At 40.3% G+C, this 24,809-nt stretch overlaps 1 protein-coding gene across 1 annotated transcript; it reads right to left on the bottom strand.

Moving 5' to 3' along the window:
* Positions 1-202: 202 nt before the first annotated feature.
* Positions 203-7,382, bottom strand: drd1b (dopamine receptor D1b). The gene has a single exon (XM_026182876.1). It carries the CDS (start codon positions 5,764-5,766, stop codon positions 4,375-4,377), a length of 1,392 nt encoding a protein of 463 aa, XP_026038661.1. The 5' UTR covers positions 5,767-7,382; the 3' UTR covers positions 203-4,374.
* Positions 7,383-24,809: the final 17,427 nt, after the last annotated feature.

Genomic DNA, 24,809 nt, shown 5'->3' on the forward strand with positions numbered 1-24,809 from the left:
GCTGGAAAAAAATATGCGTCACAATCAATCTGCATTGATCCTCTGCAGTGGCATGATCTTCCAATATCCACTGAGTGTCAGAGGTACATGACCACTCACACCCGTGCATCTCTTCAAAGTCAAAAAATTAGGAAAAAAAAGGAGAGAGAAGTCACTGAACACCTATGAAAAAAAAAACATGTTTATTTTACAAGAAGGGCACGTTTTCTGTACAAACTGTAAACTAAATACTGTAATTATTCAGAGGGTTATAATCTTTGACATCACTTTCATGAATGAACACCAGAACCATGTAAATAAATAAATATATAAATAGCCAGTGACTGTTGCATCCTACTGTAAATTATATTCCCACACTGGAAAAAACGTACAGCATGTAAGCTTGCTACACACATTAAGGATTTTTTTTTCAAGATAAAAAGCACTTGTGTTCATCACGACTACATTTTGAACATCATTGTACAATACTCAATCCCTGCAAGCCCCTATCCAAAAATACTGCCACTGAATTATTTTTTTACATGAAGCTCTGTCACTGAATCAAGGCTGAGGTAGGGACTCCATCATTACTCTAGACAGTTAAATAAGCTGAGACATCATTGTTGAAATGGCTCCACATTCCCAGGGCTGGGGAGTGTTGTTCAGCCCTGCGTCTGTTGCATCGCTTGGCCAGTCATTGGAGGAGATGGAGGAGGAGCGGGACGAGGATGAGGGATTGTGTACTGTCAGATTTGCTTAAGTTGTCATACATCATGTAACTACACTGATTGAGAGACCGTGTACTGTCAACTAAAGCTCCCCAAAGCAACTTGTAAGGCAGCCTAGAGGAAATGCTCCAGATCAAACAAAACATTTTGCTTGTGGGACTCTTGCCTGACATCGCCCTTCTCCAAAATCAAAGCAGTGGCAGCTGAAAAGATGAGTCACTGAGTTTACAAGGTGAAGGCTCAGGGGGCGGTTTACATGGAGCCATCATCTGAACTCTCAGCTGGAGGTATGTTTTCTATAAATGTCTACATACAGCATATACAAAAACATCTGGTAAAATGTGCGAATCCAATCATGTGGCATGAAATGGCAGATTAATCCCAGTCCCATTCAAGAGTACCCGCACCCACCCTGAATTTCAGCTTATAAAACACTGTTTAGATCACAGCTTACTCTACAGTACAACCACATTCAGCCAGAAATAAGAATTTTGGCAAAAAATAAAATATTAATAATAATAATAATAATAATAATAAAGTCAGCAGGTGGGAGTTTAATTCAGCGCTTCAACTTAGATTAGAGGCAGGAAACAGTACGCGCACTCTATTTAATAATAAATTCAATCAGTGTTAACATGAGGGGTTGACTCACGAAGTTGACAGAGCCAGCCGAGAGAAAAGAGAAAGAGATGGAGAAAAAAAAAAAAAAAGGTGAGTGTGTAAAGGGGAAGGGGTGGGAGGGGCAATCTTCCCCAAGGCAGTTTCCTTCCATGTCCAATCCTGACAGATTATATGCACTTCATGTTTTATTGCATGTTTGAGTTGGCTTCTGTTTGACTAAGAGTGAATTTAGAGGAGCTGCTGCAAAGTGCTAAGCTGATATGGCTAATAATCTACAAAAGGCAAGAGCTGAGTATAATTGGGCCGAGTTACAGCACATTGTGGCACTTGAAATAGCTTGAGCACTTGTAAAATTGAGTTAATTCATTGTGAAAGATACCTAATCTAAACTGCACTTAATGAAAAGAAAAATCTCATTTTTTTAATAGATGGACACGTGGGAGGTGACAGGGAAGCAGAGAGGACAATGTGCTGCTTTTGTGTCACAAGCCAAGCCACATATTGAACTAAAAGCTTTCCCCCTTTGTTGCCATCTAGATACTATTGGATTTTCCAGAGCAGGAAAATCAAATGCTTCGTTCAAGACCTACTGCTTTCTATTGGATCGGTTCTTCCCTTCCCTGATGTGCGACAGTTTCATGCCTTCATGGACACAAACTGCATGCGATGGACACTCAAAGTGCAAAGTGCCTGAAAGCGTGCTGCTGAGCACTATTTCCCAAGGAATGCAGAGCAGAAAAAGACTATATCTATATTTGGCTCTGACAGTCATGTTTGCCTAAATACTAGATTTGTTTTAAATACTACATGAAACTGAAATATGTTTCTAGTGTATAGGCAGTGATCCCTATAAATAGATATCTGCATAACTTCCTAAACTCAGCTTATTCCTTTATGCCCTCTGTAGTGGACACACAAATCTCAAAAAGTTAGACTAAAAAGGCGTTTTTTTCCCTTCAGTTCTCAGGAAGATATGAATCTGCAGATATCTATTTATGGTAGACCCTAACAGATATCTATACAGTTTCTTGTTTGTCGTCCTGCTCTGTAGCACTTTTGACCAAACACGTGTGAACAGCTTGCGGTTGCATGTAGGTGCACGCTCCACATGAAGAGCTGTCATCTTTTGATGATTTAGTTTTATATTAGCTTCTTAAAATGAAACTGTATTGGCAAATGCAAGGCCACTAAAAAAAAAAAAATCACCTGTTGTCTCCTAGGTTAAGGTAGCAGAGTAGTCGATTGGTTCTGTGTCAGTCAAGCCAATGAATAGGCTTTAATCCTTCTCTCCCTATAGTTTCAGTTGTATGCTTGAAATACATAATTTCTTACTTTTTGTTTGCTTAGTTTTGCTACTACACTCTTAAGTGATCGTTGGCATTGGCATGCACTGGTATAATCAATACTATCTTTTAATGTAGCTAAGGCTAACTAAGATATTAGCAAAGTTCAGACTGATTTAGTGCTAAATTGGACCTTATGGAGTCAGTCTAACTGGTGCAAAAAGCAGAGCTGTTCAAAAACATGACAACGGGAAATGGATGGCAGCACATCAGAAGCACTCACTAATGAAAACTGTCTTATAAGATTTCTTACTTCCACAGTCCTACATAAATTATAATTAATGTTTAGTTTTCAAATTTAACTGCGTTCAGACTTGACTCTGCACAGAGAGATACTGTCAAGCTGCAGAACGAGCAGTTTACAAAATCATATATCTGCAAGCTTACAAAAGGTCAGTAAAAGTCACTTGCATTACGGCTGAGTCGACTTAGTAGCTGCTGCTCTACCCTCTCTGTCCAAGTGCAGTTTTTAGTTTTACACATTTACAATCTTTTTTTAATTATGGGCTGACGGCATTTGCCAAGAATAGAATCACAAGCACCACTTTAAATGGATGGTGGTGGCGGGGGGAGGGGGTTAAAACGGAGGGCTGCCAAAAACAATGGTGCAGACAAAATGAAATTAAAAAGAAGATACGGTGCAGGTGTGAAGGACTAAACTAACAGGGAGAAGAGTGGAGGAAGGAGAGAGGCGCTTGGCATTACTCAAGAAATAAGGGCAGCGTGAAAGGGGGAAGGGGATGAGAAGAAACTCCAAAGAGGTTTCACTGAAGAATGGATGACGGCAGGCAAAGCCAATGAAAACAGGGAGTAAGGAGTAGAAATGGAAGAAACTTCAGGTCAGTCCCAGCTGGCTGAAGAAAGATCAGCATACAAAGAAAAGAAAAGGCAGGAACTTTCTCCATTTCCTCGTCTCTTTCTCTCTCAAGTACACCTCATTTGGATAACAGTGGGTGATGCAGAGGTGGGAGGATGAGTTAAGAATAAAAAATTTTGACAATTTGGCTTACAGCATCAAACTCTGTTGTTGGTTTTAGTTGTAATCAGAACAGTGTTACTTTGGTATCAGTATTTTTTGTTCTTACTTCAAATAAACTGCCACTGGAATTTAGCGATTTTGCTTTCGCTGTCATTAGAAATGTGCTAAAGGAAAAAAAACTGCAATAGCTGACTAACAATACTGTAGCAAAACCAATTTACCCACTTTGTTTGCTTTTTCATGAAACACATACAAAGCACCTACCTACAAGATATTTTACTAATACTATATTTTCTCCCACTGTATATACTGTGTTTGAATCCCTCCAGAATAGAGTCATCACTGTACAGTATACACATGCAGATGTATACATTTTTGCAAAAACTAAAAAAAATGTATACATGTGCCCATAGGTAGTATTCTGCTGTTAATATTCACATTATCAACATTTATCATCAAATGTGTCAATGTCATCAATAAATGCTGAATATATTTTGCAGATAGTTATATCCAGGATAAAGTGCCTGTACTTTAAAACATTCTGTAGGTTTTTCATGTAGGTTTTTTTGACAGTCTTAAGGACTTGTATAACACACTCACTGGTTTCTTGTTCCTATAGACATGTGTCTCTGCCGTTTGTTTTTGCTGTCCTCCTGTGTAATCGTTTCTTGCCTTTGTGCATACGTGCATGCCTCACTGAATTTCAATGCACCTTTGCCTTTTCTCAACATGTCACGGCTTTGTGCTGTCCGTTCTGTGTTATGGGGTTGATCTTTTCCAGGGTGACTTCAGCATCGCTGTCTAAATTCCCAGAGATGGCCGGTGAGTGTTTCTCAAGGGTGTTGTTTGCCACGCCCACCTCGGCCTCCCCTCCACTTCCGTCTTTCTTCTGTAATTCCTCCTCCTGACACAGGATGCTGTGAGGAATCACATAGTTTGCTGAGCTGTTGCCCTCCTTTGGGATGTGGCTCTTGGGCTCATACTGACAGTTGGGGTTCGAGGTAGGAGCACCCATATTGTTGTTAATACTGACGATCTCAATGGCGTTGCTCCCCGGGCACAGCCGATGGCAACCCAGGAGGATGGAGAAGGCCTTGCGGAAGTCGGCATTGAAGGCATAGATGATTGGGTTGAGCGAAGAGTTTGCCCAGCCAAACCACACAAACACATCAAAGGTGGTGGAGCTGATGCAGGGGAATTCTGTGGATCCATCTGGCATGTGTGTTTCACAGAATGGAACCATGCAGTTTAGGATGAAGAAGGGCAACCAGCAGCACACAAACACACCCATAATGACAGAGAGCGTCTTTAAGACTTTGGTTTCTCTTTTGAATGACATTTTAAATGAGCTCTCACTGTCCATGTTTGAACTGTTTCCCATGCTGCTGTGTCGGTTTTTGGCACTCTCTGCTGCTCGCTCCAAAGCAGATATTCTCCTTATCTGTGTCTGGGCGATGCGGTAGATCCGGGTGTAGGTGACGATCATAATTGCCACGGGGATGTAGAAGCTGATAAGGGAGGAGGAGATGGCATAGGTCCTGTTAAGACTGAAGTCACAGTTGTCAGGGGGCAAATCATCAGGGTAGGTTCCATTTAGCTCGACATAGCTGGTGGTCTGAGCTTTGTGCCAGTTAAGCTGAACAGGAATGAAGGAGATGAGGACAGACAAGGTCCATGCCACACTGATCATCAGACACGCTACTTTAGGGGTCATCTTGCGTTCATAGCGGAATGGGCTTGAAATGGCCCAGTAACGATCGACACTAATCACACACAAGTTCAAGATGGAGGCAGTGGAGCACATTATGTCAAATGCCACCCACACGTTGCAGAATGCACCAAATGGCCAAAACCCCACAATCTCTGTCGCTGCCTTCCATGGCATTACCAAAATAGCTACCAGGAGGTCAGAGATGGCCAGCGAGATGACAAAGAAATTGGTGACCTTTGACCTCAGGTGTCGGAACTTGGTGACGGCAGCGCACACCAGGGTGTTGCCTAGCAGCGTGGTGAAGATGAGCAGGGAGAGAAAGCATCCTGTCAGAACACGTTTCGAGGAGTCTCTCTCTGGCGTAAGCTGCTTTCCATCTCGAACCGTTGAGAAATTCTGATCCATTGTTTATGTTACAGTTTTAATAAAGAGAGAGGGGATGGGTGAGGGGGATGTCAGCAGTCACCCCATCACATCCCCAGCCTGCAGCAGCTGTGTTCCTCCAAGGACGACTCTTAGACGGAGAGCGTAGCTGGTGGAGAGGTAAATTGTCTTGGCACCAGCTCTCTCACTGACTGGGTCATCAATAGGTTCCTTGTCACAACCACCATTCTTGCACAAGGGATGCTATAAATATTTCAAAATTCTCTCCTCAGGAATGTTTCCCTTAAAAATCTCTGGTTCATAAATTCCTGCAGCAGCAGCACAGAAGGCAGACATTCTAGTTTGCAGAGGAAGAAGAATATTCCAGCAATTCGCAATTGTTTTCTTTTTTTCAATCGCAAATTGAGTCCTAAAAAAATGAGTAAAGCAGCAATAAAAATGAGTTTTAAAGACAAGTTCTTGGTCCCTTTTCTCTTGGCATTGTATGCCTCAGCTGTCAAGCCCTCAGCGAAAAGTTTCACAACATACTGTTGCTAAGCTTTTGAGTAAACAGAGGCTCAGCCAATCATTAGCCTTATATACCACCTCATCAATAACTTCTATTGGTGGTTTTCGCACCGCGTTTATCTGATTTGTTTAATGATCTGCGAGGCGTGTCCCTGTGATTGTCCCAGTATCGACGCTGATCCAACCGACTACTAGGTAATGTCCTCTGTGTTATTCTTTTTAATTTCTCTTTAAACGCTCCTCTCTCCTAGTAAATGGCACGGTCCCCAGCTAAACATAACACCTGAGTGTTGAGGAAAAATAAGAAATAAATAAAATAAAAATGCATTCAAAAGTCTTAATGATGCGTTTTCAAAGAAGAGAGATGCAGATTAAACGAGAAAACCAGAAAAAAAACGCATCACTCTCGCAGCGCTTTGTATTCTGACACGATGCTTCAATTCAAACGCGTTTAGTTTCCTTTTGGCTGAATTTTGTAGCAATTTACCAAAAGCCTTTCATCCTTTAAAGTGCAGAGTTTTCATCCGGACATCAGCCCAAATCCCTGGATTTGAAATAAAGGCTCACTTCATTTATTTATTTTATTATCATTATTATTATTATTATCGATTTTTGTAGACAGCGTTTGCTTCGCTCTTTGGATGTGGATAGCTCCGGGCAAGTTTTAAGCGTCTTGGGTTAGCTTTGAAAACAACTGAATCCAAAACGAACCAATGAAACCATCCGTTAATTTTTAACTAATAAAAAAAAGTTCCGTTCCGAATCCACATTTCTTCGGTATACATCCAACTTGTATCTTGGTAGTGAAGGAGAAGGAGCTCACCCTCTCTGCGCGCTCCTCTATGCCAAGAAAGTCACGCTCTCCCTTTTTGCGGCGTTTCCTTGGGTGTTTAAATGAGTCTTTATGCTTTTCTTTTTGGGGGCCATCCTTTGTGATGCAACATTCAGATACACTGCGATGTGTCTTCGGTGTGACTGGCAAGCGGAGAGAGATAGGAATGACTCTGGTCTCTCCAAGAGCGTGTTTCTACGCGCTCCTCTCTCTCCGCTCAGCTGCTGCTGCTGCCTGCTGCTGCGCACCACGGTCCCTGCCACAACTGCTCCATCTATTCAAGCAGGATCAGAAGGGTAAAGCTGCACAAATTCAGCCTATACTGCACACCGTTTGCTACTGAAAGTGTTTAACCAAATAATTTACGGCGACCTTTATGATTGTGAATTTATAAGTGTCCGATACATGCAAGGCTCATTCTGAAAAAAGAGAGAGGGAGTGCGTGTATTCTCTGCTCTCCAAATTACGCGGATTTCTGTCTTTGAAGTTACGCATTTGAATTTTGGTGACTCTTGTCTTACAGTTTTTATAAGTACCTGAATTACTATTTTACACTAGGCTACCATTAACTGTGGCATTTTCAGCTTCTTCTTCGTCTTTTTTTATCACCTGCACTTCACCTACACAGACCTATAAAAAGCCATCACTACCATAAAGTCGCGAAAAGACAAGATGAGCTATAAACGAATCTACCGCGATATCCTGGGATGAATTTGTAGCCAGCAGACACACAGAGGCACAATGAGGCCATCTACAGGATACAAGACTGCAGGAGGCTATGTGAGAGTGGGAGCCGACAGACTGAGCCGCAGCGTTGCATTAACGTCACCTCAGTAAACATGAATGACCAACTTTGAATTAAATTAGGTTCCCAGGAGCCGTGCTGCAGCATGAAGAGCCATAAATTAAGAGAGGTACAGAGTGTTGGTGTGTGTGTGTGTGTGTGTGTACACTTCTGTTTACTATGGGGACAAAATCTGTTTATACTGTCAGCTGTGGTGAACCCCCCGCCCCACCCCCCATTTTGGGACAAAAAGCAAGTTCCCATAAAGTAAAACATTAAACCGAAAAGGTTTAGATTAAGTTTTAAGTTCAAGAAATAAATATAAGCCAAAGTAATGTCCTCTGAAGTGATGTTTGTATGTGAGTCAGTGACTGAGAGAGAGAGCGAGATAGAGATGTGTACTACTCAAGTTATGCTATCATGCCACTGGCTGCCTGACAGGCTTGGCCAATTTGAATATTAACTATTTAGCAAGATGAAATCCTCAATGGACGCCCTCTCACTGTGTCTGTGTGTGTGTGTGTGTGTGTGTGTGTGTGTGTGTGTGTGTCTCTATGTGCAAGTATGACTGTGCTCATCTGTGTGGGGGTTTGCAGATGTGCATGTGTGTGTATGCGTGTGTGAAGTGAGTGAGTAATGCATGTAGACAAGCCAAGTGTAAGAGGCCTAGCAGACACAACGCCCACATTTCCCCGTAGCACAGAGCCAGGGTGTGCGTGCAGCCGAAAAAGTTCAAACCAAGACCATGTCACACACAAACAGAAACACACACACACACACACACAGTCTCACTCATTCACTCACACAAGACCAACCATGCAATGGAATTTACGTCTGCTCCAAAAAGCAAATAGAATAGAATAGAATATGGTTTTCAAAATTAAATTCCAGTGGTCAATTTTTCTCACAAGCAAACAGGAAATGTAAATAATATGGTGCCGTTTAAATGAATATGATGATTCACTTTATGGCTTGTTTGTAATCTCTGTACATACAACAGCACACAGTTCAGTTGTAATTGTCAAAAATCAATTTAAAATCAGTCTTGCTTTTCAAAGTCAGCAGCAAAAGTTGCATGAGGTCAGCCGTTTCAAAAGATATGAGTACTATAAGTACTGTGTTTTCTAATGAACTAGCGTTGCAAAACTTTGCATGACTTTAAATGACACCACAGTGAAAATTTGCCATTGTGCTGGCCCTCAGTTATTCCTAGAGGCAATGATTTGGAGGAGATGATCTAAAAACTGTCCAAAAAGCTTCTCATCATGACTCCACGGTCCATGCTAATATCTGTTGGGGGCTTTCCAAGCCCCATTTAAAAACATTACCACAATGCATGGATTCACCCATTCAAACCAGGAAATATCAAACAATTCAAGTTGTCAGGAGGAGTAGGGGCAAAAGCGATGAGGGAAAACTCAAACTACATCTTTAACGCTCATTGCAAAACATTTGACTACTGAATAAGATTCACAAAGCAGCATCTTACACATGCATTAACATCTGTATGCATTGCTGTCATGAAAAACTAGCATCAGGACATACATGATGCCAAGCTGCATAATCAGCATCACACAGATGACTGTATATTAAAATTAGCCATTGGACGCTAAACAGGAAGTTCCTATAGCTTCATTAAAATATAGCTTTTTTTTTTTTACATGACTACTTATATAAGAGACTTTCTGGTGCCTGGTTTCCTTTCTCTAAAATAGAGAAACTAGTAATTACTGTGCATAGCCTTGAAATGCTATAATCATCTGTCAAGTGTGTGCAAAAGCTCTGTTCTTCCTTGCAATCTATTCAGCCTTCTATACAAAACAACGTCTTTTTGAATCTGGGAAAAAGCTGTCAGTTGATACTGATAGCATGTTTCATTTAGTTTTGAATAGTTTAGCATTTAAAATTATTAGGGGCATCCGGTACCCATCTGTAACTTAGAGTCCAGCAAGCAAAAGTACAAAAACAGGTAACATGCATCTCTCAAAAATGTGGTCTTAAAAAGAGCAACAATATTTATTCCTCTTGGCCCAGCCAAACCACCGACGTTTGCTGTTGGAAACGATTGCATTTTAAAAGCACATTGTTTTCCTTTGTGGTTCGAGAAATTCACTTTAAACACTGATAATGAAATATGAGTAATGAAAAAAAGAAAATGATGACACTTGCGTCAAGTTGATGCTTGCATTATGACACAGTTTTTCAAGCCTGTCAACAGCATTAGATAATTCTCTGTGAAATGTCCAACTGCAAATAGAATTTAAAAACAAGACCTGTCAGGCATTTCTGATTCATGCTTTTCCAATTCTTAACCGACATACAAGGCATGGAGGAGCTTGTATGTGTTTCTGTGTGTTTTCATATGTGTAAGGTGACAGGAGACAGAAAGTGAGATAAATGAATATAACACTAAGATTGACCCTGTCTTTGTCACACACATTTTCACTCTTTCTTCCTCTCTGCCCTGCTCTAAATCCTCCGTGTCGGTGTGACATCCATCAGGTCCCACAATCTGCTCGTGAAGCCTTTAACCTCCCAGACCCCCAGCTTGAGCAAAATGTTGTGCACTAATCCCACCACTGAGATTTACCATTTTACACGCATATAAAAGCTGGTCTTACACTCGACTATAACTGCATAATTATCCTCACTGTGGAAATCTGAGGTCTGTCTAATCTGTCTAATCAACCTATACTGTTTTTGCATCTGTGCATTATAAGTTTATGACATCTTTTCACGCATCAGGAAACTGAAAAGACCTCTAAATGACCTCACTGAGCCATTAGGCCCTTAATTACTGCTTTAAATGATTTCTCTCAGAGCTAAAAGGGTACTTATTTACACCAAATATGATAATGAGGACAGAGGTGAAAGCAAAAAGATGGTATTCTTGCATGATCAAAAAAACCCAGAAATTATTATTAGCTGATAGGCTTCAAAAGTCTAATTTATAAAATGTAAATTTAAAACATTTATATGCCACATCTTATTTACAATTGTATTTACTTTGGTGGAACAACTTCAATGGATACCATTATAATCAGGCAAGTCTTACTATCAAATGTATAATGCAACCTGTTGAGATTTTCTGTCCCTTTCTTCTTCTCAGTCTCTTTTGCCTCTTCCTTTATACCCCAGGATAAAAGAATCACTGCATCAGGACCATCTGTCTGCACTTTCATTTGCTAGAGTAGGTTTATAAAGAAGGGGAAGCATCAGTCATGTAAAAGGTTCATCTCTAAGCATTCTGCAAACATATTTAGATTACTATTTTGATATAATGCAATGCTAATCCCTTTACTCTAACATTAAGTGTCACAACTTAATGCCTCACTCCAATTTTTTACCTTATCCCCAAAACCAAGTGTTACGCTTATTGTCTCTGACTCAATCTCATGAAGCCTTTATGGCTATCTGTGTCATGGTACCGGGTCTATGACTGTGTTTCTATGTTTCTTATGTTCTTATTTGGTATCGTTTAGTTCCTTGTTCTTCCTAGTTTATCCATTTGTATTTCTAGTTCTGAGTTTCTTGTTCATGTAGGTTATTCCATTTTGTTCCTGCCTGCATAGTCAGTCATGTATGTTAACTTCTATCTCCATGTTGAGTCATCTGTTTCCCAGTCATGTCTCTCGCGCCCTCTGTTCCCTCTATTCACTCAGTCCGTGTCTCAGTGTGTTTCTTGTGTTTCCTGTTTTATTTTGGTAGTCCCTTGTCCTGTGTTCACTGTGTTCAGTTTTGCTTCCTTCCTGTTTTATTGTGTCTGATTAGGTGCAGCTGTTTTCCCTTGCGTTTCCCATCCTGTCATTAGTCGTTAGTCCTCTGTCTGTGGTCATGTTGTCCCTCATTGCTGTGTGTGTTTCTCTGTGGTCCTTGTTTGGCTCACAGCTCCTAGTTCTTGTTCCCAGTTTAGTTCACCCCTTTGTGTTTTGAGTTCTGCATTTGGGTCCTACTAATGCCTGCCACGCAGCTACATCGTGTGAATCTGACAAAGGATTTCAGAAAATGCTGATCTAATGAGATTTTCCAGTACACCTATCTCTTGGGTTTACAGAGAATGGTCTTAAAAAGGACAAAGTATCTAGTGAGTGGCAGTTCTGAGTGGTTAGAGTAACAGGTTTCACATGTTAGCGCATTTAAAGTGAGAGAATTAATTCAATTTAAATACAAAAATGGAGTAAAAAATGAAAAACAACTTCACTTTCAGTACATTTTTCTTGTTGCACTTTTGTTTGTTGCACTCTATCAACCAGTGATATGACTTTTACAGAAAGGTAAGCACATCTCAGAAAAACAGGGTTATATCTTGATTTAAAGAAAGTTTATTATATCACATGTTTACCAAGGTAGTTAGCAGGAGGAAACTCATCTGCTACAAAGATAAATAACTGAAGCTCATTTACTTACCATTGCTAGCTGTGTTTGTTTACGATAAGCAGATCATAACTGATCTCAGGGCAGTGAAAGCTAGAACAATGGCAGCTTTTCTTGCATATCTCCCTTCGTCTCCCATCAATTTATCCACAATGTTTATCCATAATGTGCAAGCACAAAACACCAGAAAAAAAAAAAAAAGATTACTGGCCTCTGCACCTGCCCAGCTCAATTATTGTTAAAGGGAGCAGACACGACCATGACATGCAGACATCTACAGTTTCCTATGTACATGAAACAAGTGGAGCTTTCACACACATTCACGTGATGCAAAAAAAATAAATCAAACAAGCAGGCAGACAAGTGACTAGATTTTCCTTACTGAACTTACAGTAAGCTTCATTAGTGAAACAATTCAGCAGGAGAAAGACCCAAACATAGAAAACATAGAAAAATTCAAGTCTGAAATCCAAATTTTTCATCCAAAACCAGGTAACGGTCACACATCGTGCGGCAGTCAGTAAGGCAACTACTCCAGAAGAGGAGCAGTTAAAAGTCTAATAAACAGTTAAGAAGTTCGTACACAAGAAAAAAAGAAAAACTAGGAACTCTAGAAAGCTAGAAGAAATAATAGCTAGAAATCTTGAGTAAGGAATCAAAATGTTCCTGCAAACGAAAGAATAACTGCAGGTATAATGACTAATTACTGGTTGAACACAGGTGGCAAAGAAAGTGGGGGAAACAGAACAAAGACTGAGGAATAAGACAGAAATTTCAGGAAAAAAAAAAAATGTGACTAACACAAACTGAGTAAACAGTAAAAACTAAAGTAGACCAAAAAAAATGATCTCCTGCCTCCTTTAACCGATCACTTTTCTTTGACTTCAATGAGAAATGTCAGGAGGTCACGGAAAGGCGTGACGGAGAATGGATTTTACTCATGAACGCTCATTTTGCTATGAACTGTGAGACAAAATTAGCCCACCTCCTTTCATAATGGAAAGTTCATTGCTTAAGGAAGCAATAAAAGAAGCACTGAACCATCTTAGTATTTAGAGGATTTACATAGTAATTAGAATGTCTGTCACACGAATACTTCCAGGTCACTTCACTCAGAAGTCTTTCTAAGTGAAATTGACTATTTGACTGCATCCTAACACAAGGATGGAAAACTGACAGCAATATGCAATGAATAAGAAGCTAAGCAGGACATATCTAAACAGTAAACTCCACATCATGACAAATAGTCTCTCTTTTGGCAGCTTGTGAAATGTCAAACAGTATCAACAGAAGCCTCACTTCTTGATGCATTCTCAATCATCCAGGTAAGTAAATCTCCAAAAAGTTGATTCTCTTCATCTGGATGTAGCGTTTTCACTACATCCAGTGAGACGCAGTGAGACCACACTTGTGACAACAGGTCTCACCAAAAATCTCAGCTGCACAACGTTTTGACACACTTGTGGTTACGGTAACTAGTAACACTGAAAATCTTACTAGTTAACTCCAACAGTCAAAACACTGAACTTAAACTCTAACTAGTAAAGAACAAAATGCAGGGATGTTCCGGGTTAGGCAGTAAATTGTTGTATCACTAGTAAAGGAGGCAAGCATGAACTAGTCTGAAATAAGGAATTACACTGAAGATGATGTTGTTGAATGAAGCATCTCAAGATACAATTCTGATGATTAATATTAACATATGTATATGCATAAGTATTAACATATGTATATGAAGTCAGTGCTTCTCAGCTAGGGCAGCTAGGGAGGAGGAATGTAATCAGCAGAGATGAATGGAAACAGAAAAGCCAACACTGGGCAGGATATTTGATGGAAAATGCAAAATTTGAAATGAGTGAAAATAATGTTTCCAGGGATGATCAAGCTTACAATAATGGTTTATTACAGAAGCAAAATTGATGATTTGTTCCATTAGTAGTCCATTAGGATATCAGATAGGGCATTTGCAGGGTTACGGTGCACATCTGCATATGGTTATCACACAGGTCAAACATATAGTGATATGCTGAGGTAGACTTATACAGAAGAACAAGGTGGACAAAAACATACAGACACATACCAGTCACACATGTGTAAGCATGTTAAAAAGAAAAAACATCTTTTCACAAATTGCACGATTTTGCACTAATTTATCCTGCACGTGTTTTAAAAGTACATACTATACATGCTTTCCAAAAAGTTACAAATTTAGACAAGTCAGCCAAGAAGGATTCAGTGACATAAATATAGACAAGCATGAATAAACATTGTTATTATACAGTGTTTGATAAGGTAAGATTAACATTACTGAGAATTAAGGAAGCAAAATGTAGAAAATACTTCCATTTAGCAATTTGAATGATGTTATTGTGACAAAGTGGCTAGGACAGAATTCATTTGCCATTTGTCACTTGCATATATTGTTATTTTGTGTTCTGTTATTTTACAGTCAGCCATAATGCTTTGATTTAGACATTGCTGGTGTAACTTCTCTTAACACACACTATCCCGGGTTTTGTTTGTGGTAGTAGTAGTTACATCCTTTACATCCATGCATGTGTTTTAAAGCAAACACTACTAAACATCAGGTCATCTGAATTTTCTTCTGTTTATAGGCACATGTCTGGTAAATTATGTTTCTTTATGTTGCTTTGGTTATACTTACCATGGTGTCCATGTTGTGCATTCAGGTCGTATATGTGAGACAGGTGTATGGGAAGGGCAGCCCACTACTTCCTGTTTATATAGGGCCATGAGGTCAATGAGTGCATCACTGGGTGTAACCAAATGGGGGGGTTTTCATTTTGTATAGTATTGTTTGTTTTCTTTAAAGTAGCCTTTTGAGTTATTTTGTATGCAGTGTTTTACTTTACAAACCATTTAGTTGAGTAAATGAGTTTGTCAGTTTCATGAATAATCTTCTTCCTGCTCTTTGTTTAGACTTGTATTGTTTGGTCTGACCTATTTGTTTCAATGGTAGAGACTAACGAGGTCAGGTGTGGGCAAAGTCCTGTATAAAGCAAAGTGGGATTTTTGCATGCCTGATTGAATATTTTATGGTAGAATGGAGATGCCAGCAATCAAGTATGCTTAAAAGAACTTCAGTCGTCTGCTAATGCTATTTACTTATCACCGTCCTTGCTGCTTAGGTTATGCTACATCAGTTATATGAATTTGTTACTGCTGTGACTTGACAATTTCACAGGGGTATTGTTGTTTCTTATTTATTTTGAATTGTCTCAAAAAAAGGAAGGGAAGCCAACTGGATCGGAACATCCATGGGTCAAAAAACAACAATTTAGATGTCATCCACTGCCATGAAAGCGCTGTTGTCACTCTGATACCGGCTGTCGCAGGATGCTGTGGAGTCCTTAATAAACCTTCAGAAGAACTGTCAACAGCTGTATGCTCGGTGAAATTGGTTTTTGCAGCAAAGTCAAAGTATCTGTGAAATGTCAGATGCAATCATGTCCACGAATCATATTAGATGTTAGCATCACAATACAATACAAAATTTCCAATAATTATTCTGTTAATTTCATTAGCACAGTTTCTTTAAATTGAAAAAACAAATGTCAGGCTTTAAACAAAAGAGAAATGCCACCATATAGTGATAAATACACAGATGAGGAAAAACAGAAAATAAACAGTTATTGGGGTAAATTAATGTAAATGAATGTGTACTACCCCATGCTTAGTGATAGTCTCCAGTAGGAAAACATATACTAAAACAAATTTCATTAATATGTCTTATATTGTTTTATTATACATAATCTAGATAACTACAATTGACCGTTACATTTTAGTATTAAATGAAAGGTAATGGTCAATGGTATCTTTGACAATATATACTCAACAAACACATAATATGATAAACATGAACTACAAAAATGATTTGCCATTGTAACAATTCATCATAGACTTGTCTCTCCATTTCTTTTTTTTTCCTTTATCAAACTCCATTATTATTATATTTCTAAATACAGCAGATAGTACATCAGTAACACCTCAAATATTTAACTCAATTCATTTTCAATTAAACACAAAACCTCAGAGTATTAATATCATATTTTAATGGCAAGTAAACCATCAGTATGTACATCCATATATTGCTTTCTGTGACCTTCTCCTCCTTGTCCCCATATAAAGTGCATTAACCACACTGCCATATGTCAGTTGACTATTTTCTTCAATCCCATTGGTATTTATTTCAGTTGCCTCCGTCAAATTTGTAACCCGCTACCTCATTTGCATTCATAGTCTCTCATGAGTTCTTCATGTGGTTTTAATGAGATGAGGTTACATTTTATGCCATATACTTCCTCCTCAAGCTTGTATCTTGTATCTGAACAGAAACCACAGCCACCTGGAATCAGCTGTAGCCCAGTTCAGGGTCAGAGCCCTTTTCTTTTGTCTTTTATTAGAAAGTTGCAGGTGTGAGAAATGTGGAAAGGAGAGAGAGATACACTAGCCACATTATTAGGCATATGGCCTATAGCGCTTTACTAGTCCCTAAGGATCCTAAAGCGCTTTACACATCCAGTCATCCACCCATTCACACACACATTCACACATTCACACACTGGTGATGGCAAGCTACGTTGTAGCCACAGCCACCCTGGGGCGCACTGACAGAGGCGAGGCTGCTGGACACTGGCGCCACCGGGCCCTCTGACCACCACCAGTAGGGAACGGGTGAAGTGTCTTGCCCAAGGACACAACGACCGAGACTGTCCAAGCCAGGGCTCAAACCAGCAACCTTCCGATTACAAGGCGAACTCCCAACTCTTGAGCCACGATTGCCCCAATAATTTCAACTTCTTGTTAACACAAATATCTAAACAGTCACATGGCAGCAGCTCAATGCATGTAGACATTGTCAAGGCAATCTGCTGAATGCAAATCAAGCATCAGCATGGGGAAGGGTACAGGTAGTACCAACAAAGCTTTAAGCGTCCAGGCTGACCTGAGTATTGTAGCAGACCATAGCCATTCTTTTTTGATCACAGTGTACTCATCTTCTACTACCTTGGGTCCACAATCACTGTTGGGATGTACAGCCAGTAGGCCTGTAGGAACTGTGTGAAACTGTGATGCGCTCCCAAAAGGTTGATTCTGTTCATCTGGATGTAGCATTTTTCAGTGGGAGAAATGTTTCGTCACTCATCCAAGTGACTTCTTCAGTCTCAGGTGACTGCAGATTTTCCCAACCTTATAAACAGTACATTGCACAATGACTGAAACTACCACCACTGAATGAATAATGGACTGGGAGGTCAATATGGACCAAAATGGAAATGTTCAAGAAATGTTTCTAGCAGCTTGTTGAATCTATGTCTCAAATTATTAAGGCTTTTCTAAAGGGCAAATGAGGGTCCAACACAGCACTAGCAAGCTGTACCTAATGAAGTGGCCGGTTATTGTAGAAAGGAATGGAAGAAAGCAGAACTGTCCATGTAGCAAGTGTCCAGGGCAGCCAGGAATTGAGCTAGGGACTTTTTCCTTGAAGAGATTTGTGCTTATATAGTATGTGCACCACAACTCAGCTTTAACTTTGATCAGGTTTCTTTTTTTTTTAACCTCTATTCACGCTCCTTCTTCCTAAAGTCACTGTCAGTTGAGATCGTCACATCTATCACAAGTACTTTTCCTGCATCTTGTCAGCCACCCGGACTGTCTGGTTAGTCTGTCTGGAGCTTGAAGTCCCAAAGGACTTTAACTCTGCTATTCTTACCCACTTTTGGTGGTGTGTTTCATTGGGATTTGGGGACTTCCAACCCGCAGATGTTCCTTTTCACTGTCCCAGCTAATTTGTTACACCTGTCAGTGTTTGCTGTCCCAGTACACAGCCTGGAACTTATGTCCTGTCTACTGCTGTCTCCGTGTACTGAGGGCCTGTTTTTGTTCTGCCATGATCAGAACCTAAGAGCTGTTCATCAAGCAGCCTTTTTTATCCACAGGCAGTTTAAAAAATAATAATAATAAAATAATTTAATAAGAAGAAAAGCAGAGACAGCTCACTACAGATTAACTAAGAGACATGAGCACACAAAGCATTGCTTTGTTCTGCACTAGTAATGAGGGATTTTAAAACAACAGAATCATCAGTAATATTTACAACATCTGAGTGTTTCCTATGATAAAAAATCACAAATGGACACTAATACGTATAAAAAACAGTGTACTGTTAAAATACAGTATACTTTTATTCTTATTTCTACAAATACTCAATTTTGTAATAGGATGTAATGATCCTCTTTTATTGTTCTACCAAGTACTTGGCTTTTTCTAAGCTCCTTGGCTATAACAAGAACAGAATGAAGTTGATCCTTTCATCCAAGATGCTTTATCAACTTCCCCTTTATCATCAGATGAGAAAGTGCTTCTTTACTGGCAATTTTGCCATGATGCCAAATGTTATGTGGCTAACTGCTTTGACAAAGGGCCATATTCAAAACCCTTCTGTATGAGCACAGAATTGCTTGGATAGACCTTTTCATGAAAGTGTCTCTGTGGGATAAACGCAGCTGCAGCTATGATAAATAACAGTTCTGTCTGATACAGGTGTGCCAGTGTGCGAGCACTGAATAGTCAATTGTATTGTGAAGCAAATGTCGATAATTAGCCCACCTAAATAAAGCATGCACACAAGGTTTATCAGATGCAGCTGCTCATTATATGTCCTTAAGCAGATTTTTAGGTTATGCTTCATTGTTTTAATGTACAAAGTAATTTCTAGGGAATGGAAAAAAAGATATCTGACTGGACATGAGCCTGCAGACATACAGGAAGGACACTCTGTGACCTCATTACTGTTACTCACCCACGCCCATTTTCATTATTCCCATCCTCTTCACTAATTTCACTTGTTTATAGCCACCAATCTTTCTCCGTTCTCATAATTACTTGGTTCAAAATCGATGAACTCCTCTTGCCCTAATGATTAGAACGTCACCAGGAGTGGTAACACACCCAAGGGCCTAAAAGCAAGCATGCAGACAAGCAGTTGCTTAGTAAGAAGCGTGTAATTGCTATGCAGACCAAAACAAATGGTCCAGCAAGGCCTATTTATTCTTCAGTTATGGATTTGACTTATTGGGATGCAAAGGACATCTCTGAAATACAGAGATGAAATTAAAGTGTGCAAATATGTTGAGTGGGTAGAAACTGATAGCATGTATTGCATCAGTAAACAGCACAAGCCACTTACAGTTTATCGTAGAAACCTACAGAAGTGCTGTAAAAGAACTTTAAATGAACTCTTCACAAACACCTTTGAATTTTCTCCTTTTCATTTCTTAGTGGACTCGATCCTTTTCTTCTGGTATTACACTCTGTGTCTTCTGAGATGATTTTTTTTTTTTTGCTTAAATAGTTCACTTTTCATTCCCAGTTTGTTTTTCTTTTTAATAAACATAATTTTGAAAAGTTTTTGCTGTTTCCAGCAATTGGATATTGTGTATTTGTTCCTAAGCTTGGCTTTAAACAAATAAACAAATATTAGACAAGTAGAGAAAAAAATTCAATATAGATTCACATTATTTCAAGTCTGCCTTAAAAAAAATGCTTTGATCCCCATATAGACATTGATTATAACATTATGGTGCTGCAGCTGGGTTACAGGAGTGATGCAGGACCCCTTTTCTTTGACAATGTAGTGTTCAGGTTTGCAAAAACAGAAATCCCTGAAGTAAAATACGATGAGCAATTAATTTGTCTACCATTTATTCTTTTGCATTTGAAAAGCAGAACTGGGCCATGAGAATGACAAAGACATATAGAGTTAAAATGCGACACTATGGTGAAGATTGCTCTTTATATTTTTACTTTCCCCAATTTTGTCAGCTGAAGCACTTTCAGAAGTGCTTCAGCTGACAAAATCCCACAAATAAGTGTAGCTGTCACCCACACCAAGTACAGAGCTATAAAGCTGTGTAGTGCCTGCACAATAACCACAAGCAAGCGACTATCAGCCCTGATAACTATGCTGACTAATTTGTGTGTATCACTACACAGTGTCACTCTCTGTCTATGTGTCTTCACATACAGCATGTTGCTGCCCTTTCTTTGGCGCTTTGGACTCAACAATCAGGTGTTGCTATTTGGAACCGGTATAAAAGTTAAGAAGCTATGAAAAACAGTTCAAAAATCACCTTTGAACTCTGTCTGTCTTTGTTAGAAAAGGTATGTTCAGCTGGGGACAGCCTAGCTGTTTCCTCTTTTTACCTTACATAATATTTAATCCTGTCATCAGTCATGTCCTTTCCTGCCTTTTTGACCCAAACTGAGTGGATAAATGTGTAGCCATGCATGAAGACAAAGGGCAGAGTCTTTACTGAAGAACAACAAAAAAGAAAAAAAAAGAAGGAAAACGTCAGACTATGTCAAGGGAGTATTTGTGTTTGTGTTAGCCAAAATTAGCAAAGTGAAGTTCAAAAAGTGTACTGTGAATGGAGGGATGAAAGACAAAACCCTTTAATGTTATCCTTAAAATGTTATGAGGCCTTACCAATAGAAAAAGTCAAAGAGATCGATTGATTGTTACTTTTTAACGCAAAAACATAAATATTTTTGCTCTTTTTCTATTTTTATTTCTTCCCCTTACCTGAAACCCATCAAGTGATTTTTATAGACAGACTCCTCCAGTGAAACTAAAAGTCGTTTTGACAAATCCTGACTGTGTGGGAGGTGCTGTGATGGATATGCACAAATACCGGGATTTTGAAATCATAAATAAGAAAAAAAAAAGCGTTTGCATGCCAGGGCTCATGTTATAAAGCCCTCAGCATGCCATGAGAAGTAAAACAGTCAAAAATGTCTCTCTGACACTGTCACAGTCTGACAAAGAGACTCAAATGTACTGTAGATATCAAGCTGGGAGACGATTAACTGTGTATTTGAAAATGTAACACATGCACCACAGAGGTACGATTTAAATGACGTGATTTTTTTCCCCCCTTGGTTTTGAAAGGGGTTTCTGTCTACACTGTAAGTTAAAAATACATGTAGAAAGAAACAGTAGAAAAAGTGAGGCTGAGGGTGGCAAGAAGAGGACAAGTCACTATTCATTGGATGCTGGTAAGATGATGGGAAAATGTTGCTTTTTCAGAATGTGTTCCTATTTTTGTCTCAGAACACTCTTAAGGCCACTGACCAAAATGGTCCATCCTCAGAGCACTAGTAAGGTCGAAACAAGTGTAAAGATCACAGAGGAAGATTCTTTTTGAAAATGTCTAATGTATAGATTACTTAATGTATAATTTGGTTCCATCACACAGCATTCAGACTGACAAAACACACTTTTTTTTTTTTTTGGACACTTGACGCCTCACCGATTCTAGGAGCTTTTCTGCTTTTTGTCTTTCTCTATTTCAAGAAGCTTTCCAGTGAGTGGGCAGCACCAAGTCCCCAAAGATTTAATGAAATTTCTTTTTTTGTGAGACAATTTTTAAAATGTCAAAAACAGACGGTTCACGGAAAGGCGGGTCTGTCAGTCTGGCTTGTGAAATGGCGACTGATGTTGACTGTCATATCAAAATGTTTTATTTATTGATTTTATTTATTTATTTACTGAGCAGAAAAATATAGCTGCTGCTTTTATTATATCAGTTCATTTACTTTCTTCCTCTCTACAACCTCTTCTCCAGGTTTTTTGTGCTTTTCCATCATATCTCAGTAAGTTAGGGTGCTATAATAGGATTAGGTAAGATAAGGCCTTTCATATATATATATACATATATATATATATATACACACATATATATATATATATATATATATATATATATATATATATATAACAATCAGCCGAGACTGCAAGACCAGACTGACCAACCTGTGCACTGCCTGGATTGATTACAAGAAGGTCTATGACTCAATGCCCCACAGCTGGATACTGGAATGGGACCCTAAGAGCCTTCATCGGGAACTCAATGGGGATGTGGCGTACAACACTAGAGGCCAACTCCAAGCCCATAGCACAAGTCACCATCAAGTGCGGGATCTACCAAGGAGATGCTCTGTCCCCACTGCTGTTCTGCATAGGCCTGAACCCCCTCAGTGAGATCATTAACAAGACTGGCTACGGATACCGACTACGGAACGGAGCAGTTGTCAGCCACCTCCTGTACATGGATGACATCAAGCTGTATGCCAAGAGTGAACGAGACATCGATTCACTGATCCACACTACCAGGCTATACAGCAATGACATTGGAATGTCGTTCGGACTGGAGAAGTGTAGCCGGATGGTATCAAAGAGAGGGAAGGTAGTCAGAACTGAGGGGATTGAACTACCAGAAGGCAACATTGCAGACATAGAGGACAGTTACAAGTACCTGGGGATCCCGCAGGCAAATGGGAACCATGAAGAGGCTGCTAGAAAGGCTGCAACCACCAAGTACCTGCAGAGGGTCAGGCAAGTCCTGAGGAGTCAGCTGAATGGTAAGAACAAGATCTGGGCCATCAACACGTACGCCCTGCCCGTGATCAGGTACCCTGCTGGGGTAATAGGCTGGCCAAAGGAGGAGATAGAAGCCACTGACATAAAGACAAGAAAGCTCCTTACCATGCATGGAGGGTTTCACCCCAAGTCCAGCACCCTGAGGCTGTACGCTAAGCGGAAGGAAGGGGGCCGGGGACTGCTGAGTGTCAGCACCACAGTCCAGGATGAGACAACGAACATCCAAGAATACATTGGGAAGATGGCCCCAACTGACCGAGTGCTCAGTGAATACCTCAGGCAGCAGAAACCCAAGAAAGAGGAGGGAAACGAGGAACCATCATGGAAGGACAGGCCCCTGCACGGTATGTACCACCGGCAGATAGAGGAGGTGGCTGATATCCAGAAATCCTACCAGTGGCTGGACAAAGCTGGACTGAAAGACAGCACAGAGGCACTAATCATGGCAGCACAAGAACAAGCTCTGAGTACAAGATCCATAGAGGCTGGGGTCTATCACACCAGGCAAGACCCCAGGTGCAGGCTGTGTAAAGATGCCCCAGAGACAATCCAGCACATAACAGCAGGGTGCAAGATGCTAGCAGGCAAGGCATACATGGAACGCCATAACCAAGTGGCCGGCATAGTGTACAGGAACATCTGTGCCGAGTATAACCTGGAAGTCCCGAGGTCAAAATGGGAGATGCCCCCAAGGGTGGTGGAGAATGACCGAGCTAAGATCCTGTGGGACTTCCAGATACAGACGGACAAAATGGTGGTGGCTAACCAACCGGACATAGTGGTGGTAGACAAACAGAAGAAGATGGCCGTAGTGATCGATGTAGCGGTTCCGAATGACAGCAATATCAGGAAGAAGGAACACGAGAAGCTGGAGAAATACCAAGGGCTCAGAGAAGAGCTCGAGAGGATGTGGAGGGTGAAGGTAACGGTGGTCCCCGTGGTAATCGGAGCACTAGGTGCGGTGACTCCCAAGATAGGCGAGTGGCTCCAGCAGATCCCGGGAACAACATCGGAGATCTCTGTCCAGAAGAGCGCAGTCCTGGGAACAGCTAAGATACTGCGCAGGACCCTCAAGCTCCCAGGCCTCTGGTAGAGGACCCGAGCTTGAAGGATAAACCGCCCGCAGGGGCGTGCTGGGTGTTTTTATATATATATATATATATATATATATATATATTCAGTGTTGGGGAGTAACGGAATACATGTACCGCCGTTACGTATTTAGAATACAAAATATGAGTAACTGTATTCCGTTACCGTTTAAAAAGGTGGTATTCAGAATACAGTTACTTTGTTGAAATAAATGGATTACACTGCGGTACTTTCCTGTTTCATTTTGTCGCGGGTCAGGACTGTTTGGGTTTTGTTTGACAGCTACGTTCTTTCGTTCCAGGCGGCAGCGTTACGGTTGCCATGGTTACAGGGCGACGCTCTCTCTCTCTTTCTGCGACTGTGTGTTTCCTGGGTGAGAGAGCGCCTTTTCGTTGTTGTTGTTGTGCTAAGCTAACAGGCAGAATGCTACAAGCATAGCTCTAAAGAATGTAGCATCATGGGCAGTATAGTCCGTGTTGCAGGGAGAATGGACTGCCATACACGTTATGAGTCTGTGAGCGCGAGAAGGGAGAAAAAGGGGAGTGGAAAGGTACGAGTTGTCGTCGAGGAAAAACGGGAGCTGGAAGCATGTAAATATAATAATAACCACTGCAGCCAAGAAGAGTGCCTGACGAGCCCAGTTGTAAGTAAGCTATTAAGACTCGACTGTACACCGTGTTCGTGTTTTCCTTCGAAAACAATAAGTTCCGTTGGAGCAGTCTTTCAACGCCTCTCTCTGTCTCTCGCAAGAAAAATTGACCCACACAACAAAGTAAAGCTATTTTTCGGCTATGAGCCGACAGGGACCCCGCCGTATTAGTCAGAGGTCCCTTTACTACAGTTCGGAGTCGCGGACCTTCAGTAATAGTAATAAATCACACAGCAATAGTACATTCACGTTGTTGTAAAAAGCACGATAATATATTAAGTAATCCAAAGTATTCAGAATACGTTACTCTCATTGAGTAACGTAACGGAATACGTTACAGAATACATTTTGGGGCATGTATTCT

Source organism: Astatotilapia calliptera, chromosome 10 (assembly GCF_900246225.1).
Source record: "Astatotilapia calliptera chromosome 10, fAstCal1.2, whole genome shotgun sequence".
NCBI lineage: Eukaryota > Metazoa > Chordata > Actinopteri > Cichliformes > Cichlidae > Astatotilapia > Astatotilapia calliptera.